Source organism: Motacilla alba, chromosome Z, assembly GCF_015832195.1.
Source record: "Motacilla alba alba isolate MOTALB_02 chromosome Z, Motacilla_alba_V1.0_pri, whole genome shotgun sequence".
NCBI classification, from domain to species: Eukaryota; Metazoa; Chordata; class Aves; order Passeriformes; family Motacillidae; genus Motacilla; species Motacilla alba.
In genome coordinates, this window is record NC_052046.1 from 63,477,631 (window position 1) to 63,499,170 (window position 21,540).

The following is a 21,540-nucleotide window of genomic DNA, read 5'->3' on the forward strand; positions in this document are numbered from 1 at the left end:
GTGGCCAGGATGAAAAAGAACATATATTTGAAAAAATGTGGGCATACAACAGCCATACACAAAACTGTGTGCAAGCTAGGTTAGGAACTTACAGTGCTGCAAGTGACACCCTTCTAGAAGTTTATTACATTTCCAAACTGCAGAATCTTCACAATCTCTCCCTATACAAAATTACTGTCAGCAGCTATACATAATATGAAATTATCATCCTGCTTTATTCAGTCACAACACTCCATTGTAGGCAAAACCTTCATCTGAGGTACCCTATGTTATGTACCTAGCAAGTAATCAGCTGTATGGAAAGATTCAGTCCCATCTGCAAAAGATATGTACTACTCATATGCTCCACTATTCAGATAGTGGAACAGCAGAACTTACTACAACCATGGTAAAAAAAACAACTTACTTGTGATCTGTCAGTTTCAGGTAACTTAAGAATTTACCTTAGCTTGGCAATGCAGCAAATAAAATACCACCTGGTTTCCAAATAATGGGGAAGTCATACTTTTCACTATCAGTAGTGAATGTCTTTTAAAATTTAATGGATGAACCTTTAACATAGTCTAAAAATGTCTTCATGAGACACTGATGTGCAGTTCCCAGTCAGGTCTCAATTCACACGCTAGTCTACTGGGTAATAATATTCCCATATGTTGACCAGACTACAGTGGCCACAAAATATTACTCAATGGTAGTAAGTCACTGTTTCCTCTATGCTGCCTTGCTATTTGTCAAGTGAGAAATCAACAGCAGAGACAGTATGTGGTACATTTCTTTAGTGGAGTCAACAGCAGAACATTTCTTGGCATACCAGGAAACACTGCTGAGGGACCTCCTACCACTTTGTAGTGACTGCTGTAGCCACAGAGTAACTGCAAGAACTGAGCTATACAAATGGAAGACCGTCATCCGGTAAAAGTTACTGGTGTGCAGCCCAATTGCACCATTTCCATTAGCAAGGTGAACTTTTGAGATTCCTAATGCCCAAAACTGCCTTTTTTTATTTTATATTTTTAATTCCTATTTAACACAGGAGGGTGTGTGAAGGAATCTGTACAATTCTGTAGTAGGAGTCAAGCTCAGCTACAGTTACCATGTTTTTTTTACTGTAGCAATTTTCTTCCCCTTTTCAGAAAGGATTAGTCTGCAACTAAATGACACATAACTTTTACCTTGGGGAATGGAAAACACATCTCTGGTAAAACCAAGGAATTAAAGTTCATGATCAGAATAACTCATGACTGCACTTCTCAATTTTTCCACAAAAATGCAAAACAGTACTTTAGTACTCATTCAATGGCTATGTATAACCTATAAAACCATGTAAGTCTTTACAAGCCTAGATAAGAGTACATTTTCATTCTAACACAGTTTACAATAAAGGCAAAACATCAACAAAAAAGAAAGATCAAAATCCATTCCTCTCAAAAGCACAACATCAAACTTACAGAACTGGCTAAGAATAAAGTATGGTGGATTTTCACATGCAAGATTTTGAGTTGATACTGGAGCGCTTTTTTTTTTTTTTTTTTTTTTCCCCAAGAGCATGAAGAATACTGATGTCTTCTTTGATTGTGCACAATGCTGGAAACAATTACAGTCCTAGCTCTGCAGTTTCATTGTTCTGCTGTGTTTGGTGGAAATCCCTCTGAAATCACCTGGTCCCTGAAGGGAACAACTACACCCTGCAGTCCAGTATTCTTCAATTCTATGCATCCTGCTTATCCTCTACTGTGAGCTTAGAACCAGCCTAAGATGCAACATAAAACTGGGTTACATCATAACACCTCAAACCTAAGTGTCTGAAAATGCTGATGCAGACTTAGATTGTTTGTGGTAACCAAAGACACTACAAGGTTTCCTCAGAAAATGAGGATAGCATGTTTATGTCTAAGTACTCCACCCAGTAATTATTAAATACCAGAGGCCACGATACCAAGTTTCTACAATTTTGTCCAATATACCAGTGGGTAAAAGAAAGAAGCTATATTCATGGACTTACACAAGGACAGACTACCTGATCTCTTTATTCATCATCAGAAAATCTACCCAGAGAAGATAAAAAAGCCAACTCCAATTAATTATTATTTTGTGCACAGAATAAGTATTTTGAAATGTGATTATAATAAATTATTTGGTGAATATTTATTAGATGACTAGTGAATAGGTGCACTTCATTGGTATAAAACACAATTGCTCTACAGAAGATACAGCAACTGAAAACAATTGAAAGAAAAAATACCTCAGTGTGTCTGAGAATTACATTAGCAGTGGCCAGGCCAGTTCACAGAAGATTTAGTTCAGTATCTCACAGGCCCCTTTCAACTGCAGCTAAGTATTCTTACTGTCTCCTTCCGTGAGAGCTTACTGATCAAGATATGTCAAAGGAAACTATGAAGTAACTGATAATTTCTAAGTATGTCTAAAAAGATGAACAGAGGTAGGCAGAAGGAACAGTTGAATCAACACAGTTGAGGAGACAATCACACCAGGCAAAGGAAAGATATATAAGGTATATTTAACAGGCAGCTGGAAACCTCTGCCACAGCTTGGAGAATAGTGTTACAATTGCCTTTGAGAGCACCAGAAAAGACACCACTGGCATTTCCATGTGTCTATGTGTCTCCTGGCATGCAGGGGCAGAAGGGTAGGCTTGCAGGTGTCATATCCTGTTGTGCCTCTTTGAAATCACCTAATAAAGAATTCCTTTTACTTATTGCATTACAAGATTAAATAACATTCTTCTGTGGGTAGCCTGCATCAAAAACTTTCCATTAAGCCTTTCCACTCCACTTGCATAGTCGAGGACAGCAAATGGCAAAACCAGCATGTTTTGTGATCCATTCCCTGAGGATGGCTGACCAGCTCCTCAGTTACTCTGCAGTAGCAGACTGCAGGTGTCAGCCCCCCCATCATTGCTGTGGGTTTAACTGGTGCATCAGCCAGAGCAACAATGATGACACTTTTTGCATTAAGCATTCCATTAGAAGTGGCATAAAGCCTGAATTCCTCCTCACTGTGACTTCAAGTCTTGAAACGCTTGATTTGCCTTCTTCACAAACACTTCAGAACAACTTCCCCAAGTTTGCATTGAGATTGGCCAAAACACTGGGTTTGTTTGGTTAAAGGCTAAAAGACTTCACTGCGACACAGACTCCTGCTTGTTCACTATACAGCTTGTAATACATTCTGTAGAAAGCCTGTGAAAAAGTAGTTTCTGCTGAGATTGAAATTGTTTTGTAGCAGTACAAGAGATGCAGGATCTTTGCTACATAAAAGTGTGGCCTGCATCACACCCCTTCCATACAGAAATTAAGCTGGCCCTGACACGCTCTCTTGTTCTGTAGAGCAGTGCCACGTGCAGGACCTCATGGTGCTGGCTGATGGAAAGTCATGGAATATGCTGAGCTGGAAAGGACCCATCAGGATCACTGAAGTCCAACTCATAGCTCTGAACAGGATAGTCCCATGAATCACACCACATGCCTGAAAGCATTGTTCACATGCCTCTTGAACTCTGTCAGGCTGGTGCTGTGACCACTTCCCTGGGGAGCCTGTTCCAGTGCCCAACATCCTCTGTGTGAAGAACCTATTCCTGATAACAACATGAACTTCTCGTAACTCAGCTGCATACTGTTACCTCAAATCCTGTCACTAGTTACCTGAGTGAAGAGATAGGGTCCTGCCCCTCTGTTTCCCCTCACGAGGATGCTGAAAACCACAATGAGGTCTCTCCTCAGTCTCCTCCAGGTTGAACTGGCCAAGTGACCTTAGCCGGTCTTCATACATCTTCTCACCCAGACCCTTCACCATCTTCGTGGCTCTTCTTTGGACGCTAATAGTCAATGGGTTTTCATGTCAGAAAACCCCTCAGAGGAGCATGAAGGACGTACACGCTCCAGCAAAGGGCCCCCTCGGGCCGAGGGGCCGCCGGGCGGGCGGTGCCACGGGCGGGCACTGAGGCTCCCGAGCCCGCCCCGACCGACCCCGTGGCGCCGGAGGCGGAGCCGGGCTGCCCTGTCAGTGGAACGGGCGGGTTGAGGCAGCTGCCCCACTATGGGCAGAGCTATGGGGCTGGCTGGGCTGCTGCTGGGGCTCGTCGTGGTCCCCGCCGTGCTGGTGAGCACCAGCCTCCGCCACGGCGCCCCGCGGGCCGAGGCCGAGCCGCAGCCGAACGGCTGGGAGCTGGCGGCAGACGCCGCCCCCGAGGACTCGCTGTGGCCGCTGCCGCAGCGGGTCCGCACGTACCCTCGCCAGCTGCAGCTAGCGCCCAGCCGCTTCCAGCTCGTACATGGCGCCGGCTCCTCGGCGGGGCCGGGCTGCGGGCTGCTGCAGGACGCCTTCCGCAGGTGAGCGGCGGCGGGGCCGGGGTGCTGCAGCGGCGGCCCGGGGACGGGAGCAGCCGCCTCAGCGCCCCGCCGGCGCCTCTGCTTCCCTGGCAGGTACTATGAGTACATGTTCGGGCATTCCCGGCGGCGGACGTGGGGCCGCGGGCCGCTAGCTGCCCGAGCGGAGCCCGAGCTGTTCCAGCTGCAGGTGGTGATCGAGGCGGGGGACCCTGGCTGTGACAGGCACCCGCACCTCACATCCAGCGAGGCCTGTGAGTACCGCTCGGCCGCTCGCCGCGCTCCTCCTTCCCCGGCTTGGGCTGCAGCGTTACGCGCTCGTTTTCCTATCACGTGTCCGGTGTAGAAGTCAGCAAGTGTTAGGGTGGTTTTTTTAAGGAACTGGAAAGCAAGGGCTCTCGGAAGCCCACAGATACATTTCACAACAGTGGCGACACGAAGATAATTCTTGCTCTTGATACTGTGGGAAATCTCAGCTCACAGTGAATCATGAAGCTCACCTGTGATTTTTGCTGTTCAGCTCTCATACAGCTCACTTATCTGCTACTCTCTTTTCTAGCAGCTAGCATTAGGAATCAGAGATACCATAGTGTGCAGTAGCCAGTTATCTTTGGTGAGATCTGTGCATAGTCAGGAGATGATCCCTTTTAGTACAGGTTATTTATTGAATGAAGACTGTCGCTGCTTACCATCTCCTAAGAAGTGACTGCATTTAAATTGAAACTACTTACACTGAGCTATGTACATGTTATTTCCCGTTTTTCCAGGAAAACCAGAAAGTGTTCGTTGAACTTGTTATTCATCTTGCAGTCCTACAAATCTACTTCCTTTCTATCTGTAGATACAAGAAAGGATTTAAAAACATGGTGTTTATATTGGACTTCTTTATCTATGCTTCTTTACTTCTGTGACTGAAGTCCAGAGTGGAGAAGTACTCTGACTATTAAAATACTAACCGCCAGAGAAATTCCTTAACAGAAATAAGACTGAGCAATAATATTGCTTTTTGTCTGGGCAGGCTAACACAAAAATCAACATGTTCAGTTAATCTAGACCTGTTTTGAGATAATCTTGTTTTTCAGTATCCAGGATACAGATCCTTAGAAAAAAGATCCTTTTAATCTCAAGGCATACATCTGCAGCAGGATTAATTCCACCTGACTTGTGAAAGAATGTACTGATATTAAATTTATTCAATCCTTTGGGGACATATAGCCAAAGAGTTAGGTTTTTATGTGCAGGCTTATAATACATTTCAATGCAAATGAAATATAGCAGCAACAATGCAAATACTCTTGACATTGTTCTGCCAGTCAGGTTATTTTGCCACTTTATTATTATTTGAGCTATGAGCTTGTTTGTGAATTTAAGATTTTAATCACAGCTTGTTCTTATGTCATGGAATCTATCAGACCATGTGATTTTCAGGTTGCAATCATCAGGCAGTTTGTTCCTTCTGCTTTAAGAATTAAGTTTACTGTTACAAATAACATGTTTTCTTCATGTAATAAGCTGAGCATTCCAGGCTCCAGCAAGTTTTAATTTTCTGCTTTTTAATTGGCTGTGTTTTTAAGGGTACAGATTCTGACAAATGCTGTTATTGGTGACTTGCTGGTTTGGGTGGTCTGGCTCATTAATAAAGATAGTATGGACCAGTCAGTGTCCGTCCAAGAGTACTGTGGCAAGAGTATTGGATATGTAATCAAAGTACAGGTTATCTGCCCTCCTGCCTGCTGAGTTCTTACCTGTTTGTGTAAAATGTTTCAAGTAGCTTATTATAAACTTTCCAAGTTCATTTAAGGTATGATACCTGTTCAGGAAAAAAAAATCCCAAACAAACCTGCCGTGTTGGGAAAAAATCCTTGACAATTTATCACATTTCCCCTACAGTTTACCTGTGGAGGTTGCAGTTGTCCTCTAAATTTTCTTTCTTACCCCAAACATCCAGTATGTGTAATCAGTTCTTAGGTTAACGTGGACACTTGAGGTACTTACTTCATGTCACTAAATGGCTTTTCTCTGGTAGTTTAGATAAATGTTTGAAACTGTGTAAATTGTAGCCAACCATTTTTTCATTTTGACACAGATCACATAAGTCATTTTACAGTAATTCAATCTCTTGATTTTTTTCTCTGCTCTTTCAGATGTGCAATTATTGCTTTGATGTCTGAATAATAGTATAAATCTATAGATGTATAGATGTAGTATTATATCTAGAGATATGTATTTTTATGCATAAAAATGTATGTGATTTTTAAAAAATACTTAAAATATATTTGTTTCTTCTCTAACAATTACTAAATCGCCTTAAATTCGAAACCAAAATTATTTTAGCTTTTTTTTCACTAGTACTTTGTACTGTACTCCAGTACTCAACTTCAGGGAGGATTGTTATGGATTCCTTCAGGTACCATTCTTCATTTTACTTACCATACTTCATCTTACTGCCCCCATGTGGTGCTCAGGTCCAGAGGGTGACCTGGCATCCTGTAGGTGCATCAGGCCCAGCATGGCCAGCTGGGCAAGGGAGGGGATTGTCCCGCTCTGCTCTGCACTGGGGTGGCCTCACCTCGAGTGCTGGGGCAGTTCTGGATGCCACAGTGTAAGAGAGATACAAAACTATTGGAGAGTGTCCAAAGGAGGACCTCAAACATGGTGAGGGGCCTTGAGAGGAATCTGTATGAGGAGCAGCTGAGGTCACTTGTTCTGTTCAGCCTGGAGGAGACTGAGGGCAGCCCTCTGTGGTCTTCACAAGGGGAAGTTGAGGGGCAGGTCCTAATCTCTTCACTCTCAATACCAGTGACAGGACTTGAGGTAACAGGACAAAGCTGAGTGGGGGAGGTTTAGGCTGGATAGCAGGAAAAAGGTTCTTTACCTAGGCTGTGGCTGGACACTGGAACAGGCTCCCTAGGGAAGTGATGACAGCACGAAGCCTGACAGATTTCAAGAGGCATTTGAACAATGCTTTTAGGCACATGGTGTGATTCTTGGGGGTATCCTGTGCATGGCCAGAAGTTAGACTTGATGATCCTGATGCATCCCTTCCAACTCAGCATATTCTGTGATTCTGTATTTTGATTAGTATTTTTTTTTATAATAAAGACCTTAGTAGTAATCGCCTGACAATATTATATGACAACTTATATCTTTAAAAAATATCTAACCATAAACAATACAAAAGGAAGGTACAAGGAGAAGTAAACTTTTCAAAATCTTGAAAAGTTTGGCTCAGCCACCCAGCCTTTATCACATATGTCTTAAATGCACAAATATAGTGTGTTATGTTTTAAGTCAGTTGGCTTAAACTTTGCTGGAATTTTGGCTCATGTACAATATTTTAGCATTGCCCTTGATAAGCACCTTACTTCTTTTATCTTCTTTCTGATGAGCTGTTGACTCCCTGAACAGTAGTTGGCTTTATATAGGAAAATACAGATGAAAAATAATTGCATGCTATCACCATTAAAAGCAGGATTGTTTGGAATTTAATACACAAAGGGAGATGTGGCACTTGAAGAATCTTTATACTGCCTTTTAGTATTGTCCTTGCAATTCATTCTTTTTTAAAGAGTAAGCTTTTTTTTTTCTTTTGTTTAGACCATTTAACGGTAACTGAACCTGTGGCTATACTGAAAGCTTCTGAGGTATGGGGTGCTTTAAGAGGTAAGCTGATGCTTTTCACATTGAGCTATTTGTTTAGAGCTTATACAAACTTCATGGCAGACTAAGAACCAGCCGACCACTGAGCCTTGCCCTCATTCAGTACTTCATGGAAAGTAAGCTTTATCAGGCCAGAAGGATACTCAGATGCTGATCAGTTAGACCCTTGGTCCAGATGCTCAGCATCTCAGATCCAGTGGTGCCCTGTAAGTACATGCTTGCTGTGCCTGAAATAAGCCAGGCCAAGCAACAAGCTTTCTAAACTACTGTGTGAACAGATTATTTTCTGACTGCACATATAAAGTGCATGAACACATGCTGAACACATCACAAAGAATAATAATCCTGACATTTCAGTCTGCTGTGCTTACTGGAATGTTAAGTCTATATGTTGATTACCTATAAATCAACAGCTTTTTCGTGCTGAGTTAGAAACTTCACCAGTTCCAAAAATTACAGGAATAGATGTACAACAAGACCAGAGATTCCCACCTTATTCTCAGTACCTTTCTTACTATTTGGGGATTAATCTGCTACAGCTGAGCGGTAGCACAGATATTCAGTATCTGTGCCTAATAGAGAATTTGAATGGTTCTCTCCAGAATTTTTTTAATGATGTTGCTTGACCAATTAAGGGAACTGTGCTGAAGAGAAAGAATGCTTTGTAGCTGAGTTTCTTTCTAGCTAATTCCTGTAAATAGTTGTGGTGCTGTTCGTAACTAAAATTTTAAGGGCAAGTACTGAGCTGTAATTGAGATCCCTTTCTTGATTATTTTTCCAGGTTTGGAAACCTTCAGCCAGTTGGTTCATGAAGATGACTATGGAAGCGTAAGTATGGCTATTAAATAAATCGACTGTCGTGGTAACTGGGTGCTTCGCTAGACAGAGCAGATCTACCAGTTTCATTCAGCAACATTTCAGTTTACTACATATTTCCAAGAATCATTTTCTGAAAAAGTACTTCCTGTTTGAAGTGTACATGAAATTAATATTTCTAATTTTTAAATTTTTTTCTCATAGTTTCTTGTCAATGAATCTGAAATCAATGACTTCCCAAGATTTGCTCATAGAGGAGTCTTATTAGATACTTCAAGGCATTATTTACCATTGAAATCTATTCTTACAAACCTGGTAAGTAGGCAGTTTTATATCATTAGTAATGAAGGCTTTTTGTTGTGTTTTGGCTCCTAAAGCAGGTAGCAACTGGAGATGGTATGAAAGAAGAGCCCATCTCCTCTGTCTGACTTTAAAAAGACAGAGTGAACTTTGCTATGCAAAGGTTTGAACATGGACTGGAGAGGAATCAAGTGGGCAGACACAGTGATTACTGACTCTCTGAAGGGGACTGGTGTTTGTGGTACCTCGGATTCTCTGCATTTTCTGATGCCTAAACCAGCTTATGCATTATTTCTTGGAAGCGTGTTTTGAGACGTCTGACTGTCATCAAGCAATACAAGGGATACCTTGCAAATTCTGCCTTCAGTGCCAGTGCTTTCAGGAGAACTCCAGTCTTTTGGAGCAGACTTTGGTAGTCCAGCAGCAGGCTTAGGTAATTCTTCCTTAGGCTGCTAAGTGCAAGTCAGTAATTAAGTATTACAGAGCAAGGGAGGAAATTCGAAAGCTACTGAATAATAAGCCCAGACTAACCCATAAAACACCAAACAAAACTTCCTCCAAAAAGCCTAAGCAAGCACATTAAGAATTAATGTGCTCCAGCCCTGATGTATTTGTATAAGCTTAGCAGCCAAAGATGGGGTTTTTACTATTTTGCACTCCCCGTTTTTTTTTTGTTGAAGCTCCTTGTAGGAGGGATTATTTAGTTGGTTGAAGTGAAGGAACAGGTAGTTTCCCGTCTTGTCTCTGTCTTGCTTCTCCAAGATGAAATAGTACTTGAAATGTCCCCTCCATGATGCAGAACTTTGAAAAATAGGTATAGGATAGGCAGAAAGAGTGCAGATAACAACAGTCTTTAATTTCTGAGGTCATCCTTGAACTATGCTCAGAACCTGTCCTTTAGGTATTTACCACTTGTTTTCACATTCAAGGTCAATGCCTGTTCAGCAAGTAATGCCTGTGTAGTGTTACATTTGCGACAGAGGGTGCTTCAAAACCTCAAATATTTGTGTCAATATTTTTTGTCTTGTCTAAAAGAGATGTCCAAAGAGACTTGCATTTCTAACTATTTTTGTGTTTCTGTAACTGCTGCTGTTCTGCTTTCTTTCCTTAAATTGCATGTCCGTCTCTAATACATTATCAGAGCTACATTTCATGATGTTTGCTGCTTTAAGAAGAACTATGCTTTTCTTCTCACCTCTGTGCTTGCTTGAATCCCAACTAACAAAGAGCATCAGTAATCTGTTCTCTGACGTGTGGTGATTAGATACTTAGGGCAGCAGTTCAAGTAGATTTGTTGTTTGTGTTCAACTACTGCGCTCTATTTCCAGGAACAGCATTGTTCTTGAGGAAGGAGTAGGTGAATTGAAGGTCCAGAGATGTAATTTTCTGTTGAAGGATGGTTAAAAATTGGTTAAAAATGCATGAAGACATGGCAATTAAAACTTCTGCAGTGTAATGAAACAGATGAAATAAGTCTAGGGAATGGACAAGATATAAATCTTCCTTTGTATTTGGTGGGAGTTCCTGAAGATATTTTATCACCTCCTTAAATATACCTAGGTGAAAAAATAATGGGAGGAATGGGTAGCGAAAACAACTGTTTTGTAGCAAGGGCTTGGCAGCAGCTGTGTTGCTGCCAATCAGGAACGATGTAAACACTTATTTGGTCTGCTCACAGCACACCCTTCTACTGACTAGCAAGCCAGCATAAGTCAAGGTATGTGTGTAACTGTCCAACTGGAGTAATAATTCTAAACAATAAGTGTGTTAACATTGATCTTGATCACCTTCAAGATGAAAAAAAGGGAGTACTGACACTGTTATGAATGAAAACATAAAAGAAGCACGGTCTTTTGCAGGGAAAGCGCTTAGTTTATTTTGCATGCATTTGAAATGGACTCTGCAGAAGTCACTAGTGAGAAGGGATGTACTATGTAGTAGGAAACTCTCATGCTGTTCTGTTTTCAAGTCCAAGATACTTAGTTATAAAAATACAAGCTTTTCTGTAAGCTGAAATGGTTGATGGTGCATAGAAAATTACCCACAGAACCATCTGTGTTGGAAGGGACCTAGAAGGATCATCAAGTCCAACTTGTGAGTGGTGCATATGGGGGTCATTTCTGCGACCTTGGCGTTGGTAGCACAGTGCTGTAAGCACTGAGCTAATCTCAGGGTACGTGTTCTGACATGGAGGAAATTCATAAGTGTTCCCAGCAGTTCATACTACACAGGCTGGTAGAATGGGGGTCAAATGAAATTTGTTGACAGCAGTGGTGAAAATAGATCGCAGAGGGGTGGAGCAGTAGAGATATGTGCTTCTAGGATTCACTGAAACATAGAATGCTTTTTTGATTTGTTGGTGGGGGGATTGGTACATTTTGGTTGTTTTTTTAAGTGGTTTGGTTTGGTTGAGGTTTTTTTCTTTCTTAATTGTTCCTCTAGGTATCTGGGATATGCTGGGACAAGACCACTTTTTTGCATAGATTTTCTGTGAGAATGATGTGTTTAACTAGACTATTGCATTATTTGTTACAGGATGCCATGGCTTTTAATAAGTTCAATGTTCTCCACTGGCATATAGTAGATGATCAGTCCTTCCCTTACCAGAGCACTTATTTCCCTGAATTAAGTGATAAGGTGAGTGAACATCATTGGAGCAGGGTAGAAGAGCAGAAATCTGGCACATATTTAATGAAAATAACATGCAGAGTTAACCAATGCTTGAGTACATCTGCTTTGGCTGACTGTGAAACAGTATCATGGAACCAATCACCAGCAAGTCCGTATTTAGGATCCTGTCAGAGTTTCTGTGTGGATCATTTTTAAGTCTTCTTTTGGATACATGTTAAATGACCACCTTTACTCTTCTGTGCAAATTTTCTGAATGATCCTCAGTGTTTGCAGGCCTTCAGACACAAATGGTATGCAAATAAGTAGTGAACACTGCTTGGATTTCTGTTGATGGGTTTCTTTAACTGGTTGACTTATGCCACTCAAACAAATGTAAGAGATTTTCCTGCCGGCTCTTAGCACCACTGCAATAGTAATATTATCCTTTCAAAACACATCAGGTCTGTAAGAGATACAAAAGTGCAAGGTTGTTTCCTGAAGCAAATACAGTGGAATGTGTCTTTTTATTTCTAGATGCATAGTAGGCTTTGTTACATTAGTGAGAGCCACCATGAAATTCTTGCTCAGTCACGGTACAGTAGGAGCCAAATCAAATGTAGTTAAGAATAATTAAGTAGACTAAGCCTAAGTACAAGATTTGTGGTTTTGTTTTAAAATTCTTGCTAGAATCTGACCCTCATGAAAATTATGTTGGCAGTGCTAGAGCAGATGCTGTGAAGAATTTTATAATTCAAAAATTGTAGATGTTGCATAGTGCAATCAGATTATTTTTTGTGGTAAAAGCAAACTCTAGTAGAGTTCTGTCATATATCCCACTGACAGCTAGAGATAGGGAGATGGTCTTTGTCTCAACAAGCTTCTCTTTGAAAGGCTTCTTGTCTACTGTTTCCTTTTTTGAGTGACTCAGCTGTGGAAACCATTTTCAGATAAGCAGAAGCTTAAGATGCTATTTATCATGAAGAGCATCTTTGGCAAGCATCTGTTTCACCAAACTGTTGTAATCTGGGTCATTGTCACATTTGTTGTGAGTAGGAGTGGAATTACACTCAAATTTAGTGCCACAAAAGAAACACATCCTGATGCTAAATTAGTCACGCACAAAATTGAGAAGCAGTGGTGCTGGAAGTTCTTTCTGACTTGGCAGAATTTTTCCATTAGTCTCGTATGTTATGTAGGGAGGGCCCTATATTTCAGAGGTAATGGGCAAAAATTACTTGCCTCTGTACAGAATAATTGAGAATATATTTCAAAATTCTGAAGGAAAAGAAAATAGCTTTACTGTGTTCTTCAGTAACTGCAAGCTAAGGAGGAAAGGAAGCTCTCCTTAAGGCAAGCTGTCTTAGTGTTGTGAGTTTGTTGTTTTGGTAGGGTTTTTTCCTCTCCACGAGTTAAGTGAAAAGTTATGTCTGTGCAGTTGATAAACCACAGCCAACTTGTAAAACTGCTCTCCAGTCTAAGTTAAAATCCTTCCATCCAAATTTTGTGATCTGCTGGTATAGTGTGTTGTCTCTAAATGTGAATATTTTACAGGGGGCATACTCCTCTAATCTCATCTATACTCCTACTGATGTCCGTCTGGTGATTGAGTATGCCCGGTTAAGAGGCATCAGAGTTATCCCAGAGTTTGATACGCCAGGACACACGCAGTCTTGGGGAAAAGGTATGCCCAATAAAGTATTATTGTTAAGAAATTGTGGTAAGTAGTAGCAAACAAATTATTTTTTTAAGAACTAACTGATAAAGTGCTTTGGAAGGCCCTTGATAAGAGATAAGGAAGAGGCATTAAGTGATGTCATGACCTTTACAGGTTACAGGAAATAAAATGAAGAAACATGTTCTGTTGACATGTTCTATGCTATATGTGTGTGCAAGGGTACAGATACATTCTGCTTTAGACATCATTTTACCCTGAGCTATGTACCTCACACTGACTTAGGTGTTAAAAACCCAGAGTAATAAAAAGAGAAAAGAAGCCTCTGAAGCACACTCATTATGTATGGCTTTCTTCTAACAAGCTTCCTTCTGATATTCATTAAAGCTTTTTCTTTTGTTCAAGTAGTTATCCAAATGCTGTTTTCCAGGTATTGTGACATGTTCCATATATTAGGTTGTGTTAAATCATAGATCTGAAAGTCAGAGTCCTGATTGCCAGTTAGATGGTTCTTCAGCCTTTTACAAGTTGTCTTGCTTCATCCTGCCTCTATTTGATTATACTTAAAATAGGTGAGCACTTAGGTAATGAATATTTACCTTTTTAATGTGGCTAACTGCTTCTTCCTGCTAGCAAAGTTAGCATAGCAACATGAAACTGAGTATCATCTATTAATTGTTTTTATTAGGTCAGAAAGATCTTCTCACTCCTTGTTACAATGGAGGACAGCCAACTGGGTCCTTTGGACCTGTAAATCCTGTTTGGAATACAACTTACGACTTCATGACTAAGTTCTTTAAGGAGATCAGCAGTGTATTTCCAGATAAATTCATTCATTTGGGAGGAGATGAAGTGGACTTCAGTTGTTGGTATGGTTACAATTCAAGGAACAAATACCTAGTGCCTCCTAAACCTGTCCACCTGCATCAATTATGGAACTCAGTTGCATAAGATAGTTTTCACTGCATAACCAAAAGATCTCCGCTCCTACCTCTGTAACAATTTACAGGTAGATCATTTGTGACCCTCAAAAAGCAACTGATGTGCAGAATTTTGCTTTGACTTGTAGTTTCATAAATATTCAGGTATTGTAAAGGATTTCTTTATGAAAATTACCCTGGCAGGCCAGAGGATTAGTATGTTAGAAAAGTGTTAGATAAGAAAATTAACATTTAAATGGTTTGTGTTAATGTAGATGTTTACATTGAGTTCTGCCCACAAGAAAATCGGGTAACAGTGTTTGATCACAAGAATTACCAAACCAATTCATGTGTGTTAGTATTAGAAGTACAGCATGTATTAATAGTGTTCTTAATTCATTTGTGGATGCTGAATATTTTGGAGTCTCTCTTCTCTAGAGACTAACTAATAATAAAATATTTGGAGCATTTTGATGAGTATTCAAATTGATCTAGTTAGTATGTCTACATTCTCTTTAAAGATCAAATCCAAACACTCAGAGCATGATTTAATTTTTATAGAGAAGGAAAACTGCTGGCAAATGCTGTAGCATAGAAAATGCTGGTTTGCTTTTTGTGGCAGAAATATAAAATTGTTGAGTTCTCAGGATGCTGATAATCTTGGCACAAAGTTGCTGAGATGCTAGGAACCCCAAAGCTCTTAGGAGGCAGCCTGACAGAGACTGCTTCAGAACAGGGACTCCATCAGATTTACCAGAGATTAGGTCTGTTGGCTTTATTTCAAATCTGGATGAAACTCTTTCAAAATATCTGTCATGTCAACTTGTTGCTTCTGCTCTGCAATGTGTTCTAGGCTGTGGCATGCTAAAGCATCAGTTAGTGTGCTCTGCATAGGTAGAAATGATTGGGAAATCTGGTTTAAAACATAACAAAAATAATATTTTTTTAAACTTGTTTTCTTGTTATTATTTAAGGAAATCTAACCCTGAGGTGAAAGAGTTCATGAAGAAGCAAGGTTTTGGCATTGACTATGCTAAACTGGAATCTTACTATGTTCAGAAGTATGTTAATTTTTTAATTCTGGCTCAGTTTTTCCCAGCCATTATTAGAGGGTGGTATTGAGGTACAGATATGGAAGCTGACTTAGTATCTCTCATATTATTTTAAAAAATTGCCACATATTTGGAATTATCCGCTTTATTTTAAAATACCAGGTCTGAAGTTGATGGCTTTAAAATGTTGGATACAGCATGGATATGTAAGCTAGTTTTACACACACTGTGAATGTATTGGGTATCTTAAACTAGATATCTGCAGCAGTGTCAGCACAAGGGTGGGGAGGAAGTTTTACTCTTTAAGTAACACAGACTTATTCACCAATCACATAGTCACTGTATGAGTTGCTGGTTTGTGTTAATGTATGTGCCCATTGTTCTGCATGGTAGAACATGCTCTGCAAGCATGGTTCCAAAACCAGAACAACCTGCTTTTTCTTGGTCCCCTATACAGTGATGGGAAAGGTCTGATATGCCTTGGGGTAGAAAATGTTGCTACTTAGAGTGCTTGTACTTATCTCATTGAAATTCACAAACCTGATCTTATTTCTAAATTCTAGCATTTTGGACATTGTTTCCTCCTACAACAAAGGACAAATGGTCTGGCAAGAAGTGTTTGATCACAAAGCTCAAGTAAGATGGGAAAATTAGTAAGGTACTCTTGCATAACACCACATTATTGTGTGAGGCTTCCAGAGCAGACTGTTAAGTAGATCTGGCTTTGTCTCTTAAGAGTTAAAGCAAAGTCTGCTGACATCAGCAAGTCTCTCCAGCTGTGGGTAATTTCAATCCCTTGAAATGATCATTTGTTGAATACGTAATAGGTGAAACAGGAACACCAGCACTGAAGTGCTCTTTAAAGGTGAACACGGTCAATAAAATAAGTTTAAAACGTCAGAGTAAAGGGTGGAGAAGTTTCTATGAGTTTTTTTGGAGGTTTTTTTTGTCTCATGTAACTATGTGTCTGGTCTAGTAACACCAAATACTCGGCATTTAAGAGCTAAGTAAGATACATGCTGCATGTAGGAATCCTCTTAAAGCATTAACTGTCTATAGCATAACCTAGGTTTCACTCTAGATGAGTGTTTAAAACCAGCAAAAAGCTAATCAGCTTTATACTGGGGGAGGGGAGAGGGGGGAAGAGGGGAGGGATGACAAAAGGCAGTTTCCAAAATGTTTACCTTCAAAACAAAATAGAAAGTTTTGAAATTCATGATCCTTTTCCTTGATAACAGCAATTAGGATTGCAATTAGTAGTTTTGGGTTAAGTTGGTTAGTTTGTTTATTTTGTCTTTTCCTCTTTCAGCTGAAACCAGACACGGTAGTTCAAGTGTGGATGGCAAATAACTACGCTAGTGAACTGAGCAGGGTCACAGGAGCTGGGTTCACTGCTGTCCTCTCAGCACCGTGGTACTTAGACTACATTAGTTATGGGCAAGACTGGAAGAAATACTACAGTGTTGAACCACTTAACTTCCCTGGTTTGTCACTTTTTATATGTGTGTTCTGTGCATGAGACTCCTTGGTTTATAGTACCGTGCACTGTTTAGAGTGGTCATTCCATCACTGTGATTATAGTGTCATCAAAGGAGTTATGGTCAGGTAGAACTCTGAAAAAATCTTTAAAAAAAAAGGAACTTTGCACTTCTCACAGGGAAAGGTATTACTTCCTCAAGCATCTGATACTGGTGTTTGCGTAAGATAGAATGCTGGGCTAGGTGGGCAGATGATCTAGGAGCAGAGTTGTGCAAAATGGCTGTTCGTAGATAGACACTGAATTTATTGTTGTTATTAACTTGATTGTTAAACTGGTCTAGAAAAAGACATGTTCTTTCCCTGTATTTAAAGTTGATACAAACATCTTATGCTTTCCATGGGGCTTTCATTTTGTGCAAGGGAGCTCTCAGACTCTCAGAGGTCATTAAGGACAATACTTGACTAAGTTATTTTTTCAAGGAATGTTCTGCATGTAGTAGAATGAACAGTTTCCATCAAGTTTTAAATCTCTGAGGAATGTCAAAAAGCTGAGGAATCTCTTCAGAGCATAAAAGGTAAAATCCTTTCTGACAGAGCAGAGAAATAGCTTCTCTGGGCAAATGGCTTGGTGGTTCTCCCATTCAGTAACAAGACTACCAAAATGTAAGTTAATGCTCAGGATAGCTCAGGTATTTTATATGAAAACAACTGAACATCAGTCCCATCTAATTCTTAATATATGCCCATCATCTAGACAGAGAAGAATGCTGACTTTCTGTTTTGAATTCAGGGTCTGAAGAACAGAAGCAACTTTTAATAGGTGGAGAAGCTTGCCTGTGGGGGGAATTCGTGGATGCAACTAACTTGACACCAAGGTTATGGTATGGACTGCTTTATCATTAGATTTTAAAAAGCCAGCTAAAAGAATCATTAATTAATCCCACAGGACTGTATGCTATTGCTAGCAGTGCTTTGTGCTGAACCTAAGCAGCTATGAAAAGTAATGCTTCTGGATATTGAAGTATTCTATTAGACCTGGTATTAAAAAAAACAATCTATTCTTGGTTATAGACCATACCTACTCTAAAACTTAGTACACCTTTACAGGCCTCGAGCAAGTGCTGTTGGGGAAAGACTCTGGAGCAGCAGCAATGTGACCAACTTGCAGGACGCCTACAGAAGGCTAACTAATCATCGATGCCGCATGCTCCGGTAAGATTTAGTAGCTACAGTGTATCTTGGTTCTCAAGTTTTATAACCAGTGTAATAAAGGTGTAGGCATAAACTGCTGGCCTGGAGATGGAGGGAAGAGAGCTAGCAGTTTAACCTGACTGTAAATGCAATCCCATTTGATTTTGTACCCACAGAAGAGAAAGACAGATACATTAAGACTGGAGCTCTGGACAGTTTTGCAACTAAAATTTTCAGAACTCACTTTTTTCAGTGAAATACCAGGACTCTTCTGTGTTTCTCTTTCCTGTAAAGGAAAAATGAACACCATGATTGACTTCTTTCAGCCAAAAATTATATTAAAGGGTATGCGAGAGGAGTACACTGACAGAAGGAAGAGCAGACTTCAAAAATAAAAAAAGGTGGTGTTACTTATTACGAATAATAATTGAAGACCTGCAGCAGGTAGTCAGTTGGAGCTGTTTGCATGAGAGTTGCGCTCGGGCAAGCTATTCTTTCAGGTATTGCCTTACTTTAGGGGCTGAAAGGGGTGGATAAGCAGTCCATGACAAATTTTAATTCATGTATGTACTGACTTTGTTCACAGTAGTCATAACACATTCTTCTCCCAGTTCTTTCCTAAAAAGGACCTAGACAAGTTACTGGTTATTTATTGCTAATGTTGTTTTTGTACATTTACAGTTGCAGATATGAGTGATTTCTGGATTTTAAGTCCAAGTTTGACTCCATTTTTGAAGTATACAGTCAGAGAGCTGAATAGTTGAACTGCAGCAAGCAAGAAACATAGCATTTTATTTCTCTACAGAAGTTTATGACAACTCATTGAAAATTTCAACTCTGTGTGGTAGTAGTTCAGAACAGGATACAAGAGCAGTTGTAGTCAGCACTTGAAACTCAGGCTCTCTGCTCACGTTCATGAAGATGTCTTAGCATAGTTATCTGTTAGAATCACAACATCACTAGGTTGGAAGAGACCCTGAAGATCATCGAGTCCAACCCAGCCCTAACACTTCAACTAAACCATGGCACCAAGTGCCACATCCAGTCTTTTCCTAAACACATCCGGTGATGTGTTCACATCAGGGATGGTGACTCCACCACCTCCCCAGGCAGACCATTCCAGTACTTTATCATTCTTTCTGTAAAAACTTCATCCTAATATCTAACCTACATTTCCCTTGACGCAGCTTGAGACTGTGTCCTCTGATTCTGTCAGTTGCTGCCTGGAGAAAGAGATCAACCCCCACCTGGCTACAACCACCTTTCAGAGAGCTGAAGAGAGTGATAAGGTCACCCCTGAGTCTTCTTTTCTCCAGGCTAAACACCCCCAGCTCCCTCAGTCATTCCTCACAGGGCTTGTGTTCCAAGCCCCTCACCAGCCTCGTTGCCCTCCTCTGGACACGCTTAAGTGTCTCAATGTCCTTCCCACACTGAGGGGCCCAGAACTGGACACAGTACTTTAGTTTACAGTATATAGTATATGTTTAGCTTGCTGTCACTCTTTAATCAAGAGTGACTGAAGGATTTGAAAGTTTTGACTTGGCTAGGTTATTTCAAACTGGCTTAATCATGTGAGGAAAACAGCTGTATGTAAGTTATACTATCACCCTCAGTCATGAGAAAAACAGATATATTAAGAGAGAGTTGACAAATACATGTTAAAAACAATATTAAAGGGTTTTCAAAACTTATGTCCTATTATTTAACAGGGTTGTGCATCTCTTGGTGGGGCTTAGGAAAACACTGAGCAGTGGCTGTACCATTAGGATTAGGGTTTTATAGTGAACTAAGCTATGCTGTTCCTGGACCTGGTTGACTCCACTGCTGCATCTGCATCTTCTTCCTTAACACTGGTACTTGTATTGCTGTAAAGGGAGCTGGTCCAGATAACAGCAGCTGCTCTTGTAATGCTGGCATGAGGGATGCAGAATGCAGGGACAGACTAAGGACTACAGGACTCCCTGTACTTGTTGCACATATTTAGCAACAGAAGTAGTCTAAGGAAAAACTGTTTTGCTGACTTAGGATGAACAATTCCTGTTAGAAAGTAACTACTTTAATAAAAAGATATGTTGTCCTGAAAATTACTTATTTTATACAGGCTTTGAACCAGAAAAACACTAGAGAAACTATTCCCTTCCCATTGATTAAATGAAAATTCCATGGGGCTGCAGTTGTTGTGTTTCATGTAGATGGGGCTTCTTCAAAGAGCTGACTTAGTATCAGGCTGTTGTAGTCTTAGCATGTACACAAGGACTATGTTCCTTCTAATGTTTTTATTCATTGCATATGCACAGACTTCATATGGCAGTTTTAGGAGGACAAGGGGCTTTTCCAAGAGAACAAAGAGTTCTTGCTTGCTCTGTAGCTGGTTACCAGGGAGTGAGGGGAATGGGTAGGTAGCACATTGTAACAGCTAGATCCTGGTCACTGGATGAACAGTAACTCTTCCTATTGAAGATTGAGGCCACTGCTCTTGAAATAGAGCAGTGTGAATGCAGTAGGTACTATGAATGCAGTAGGCACTATGCAGATCCGAACTCAGCTTCTTCTAGGATACAGCAACCCAGATTGCAGAGAAAAGGTGATGGGAGGAAGGAAGCAAGAAGAGACTTAGACACCAAGCCTTGTCTTTACTAAGAGTATGTCTTGCTTAGGGGCAGCTGTCATTAAGTTGAGCTGTTATTCAGTTTCATCCACTGCACCACTAAACATTAGTAGCAGTAGCATCTATATCTTAAACATATGAGAAATATAATATTGTTTACAACTACTTTAATTCTGAAACTTGTTTTTTTACTGCACCATCATAAGCCAGCGGGGTTAGTTGTCTGTAATGCCACATGAGAACAGAATAATTTATGATAGTGTAAACTGAAAGAAACTGACTCCTCCCCCAAAATAATGAAAATTATGGAATTAGAGCTGCATATGAAGGAAACATTGAGGTTGGGAGAGGGAAGAATGTGTAAATGTCAGTTGATTTGTATTTGCCTTTCTTAGGACTTCTTTTCAATAAAAGCAATAGATTTTGCGGAACATCAAAAGAACTAGCCTCTGAATTTAAGCTTTTCAGCATGTCTGCTAATAGCCTGGTGCCTCTGATTGAAACAGAGGTTCAATCAAAAGTACAATCAAAAGTAGAATAGGGCCCTTTTTCACTCCCTAAATAGTTCATCTGTTGTTTCTTGGGAGTATTTTGTTTATATAGTTACTAAAATAGATTGCCAGTATCGCTCTTCCTGCCTACACAAGCAGCCAGTTGTTTGATTATAGTCAACCTATCCCTTTATTTTAACAGCCGTGGCATAGCGGCCGAACCGGTGTTTGTTGGATACTGTGCCCATGAAACAAGAGGGTCATAACTGCTGCAAAGACTCCTTGTCAACAGCCTGAAGTGCCTCTGGGATATGAATATGTACGTGTGGTTTCGTATCTGAATCAAGACTTAAAATTTTCACTTTTAAAAATAAAATTATTTGACAGCCTTGTTG

At 40.3% G+C, this 21,540-nt stretch overlaps 2 protein-coding genes across 2 annotated transcripts in view; one reads left to right on the forward strand and one right to left on the reverse strand.

Moving 5' to 3' along the window:
* The window catches only part of ENC1 (ectodermal-neural cortex 1), a 41,897-nt gene extending 38,050 nt beyond the window's left edge, over positions 1-3,847 (reverse strand). Inside the window, exon 1 of the mRNA XM_038123432.1 lies at positions 3,663-3,847. The gene's annotated coding sequence lies outside the window, so the exon portion shown is untranslated. The remainder of the gene's footprint in view (positions 1-3,662) is intronic.
* Positions 3,848-3,985: 138 nt separating this feature from the next.
* On the forward strand, positions 3,986-21,534 carry HEXB (hexosaminidase subunit beta). Its single transcript, XM_038123433.1, has 14 exons — positions 3,986-4,349; positions 4,443-4,600; positions 7,944-8,009; positions 8,788-8,834; positions 9,027-9,137; positions 11,658-11,759; positions 13,284-13,413; positions 14,093-14,273; positions 15,299-15,385; positions 15,940-16,012; positions 16,686-16,860; positions 17,646-17,736; positions 17,963-18,067; positions 21,348-21,534. Exons 1-14 carry the CDS (start codon positions 4,057-4,059, stop codon positions 21,409-21,411), a joined length of 1,683 nt encoding a protein of 560 aa, XP_037979361.1. The 5' UTR covers positions 3,986-4,056; the 3' UTR covers positions 21,412-21,534.
* The last annotated feature ends 6 nt before the right edge of the window (positions 21,535-21,540 follow it).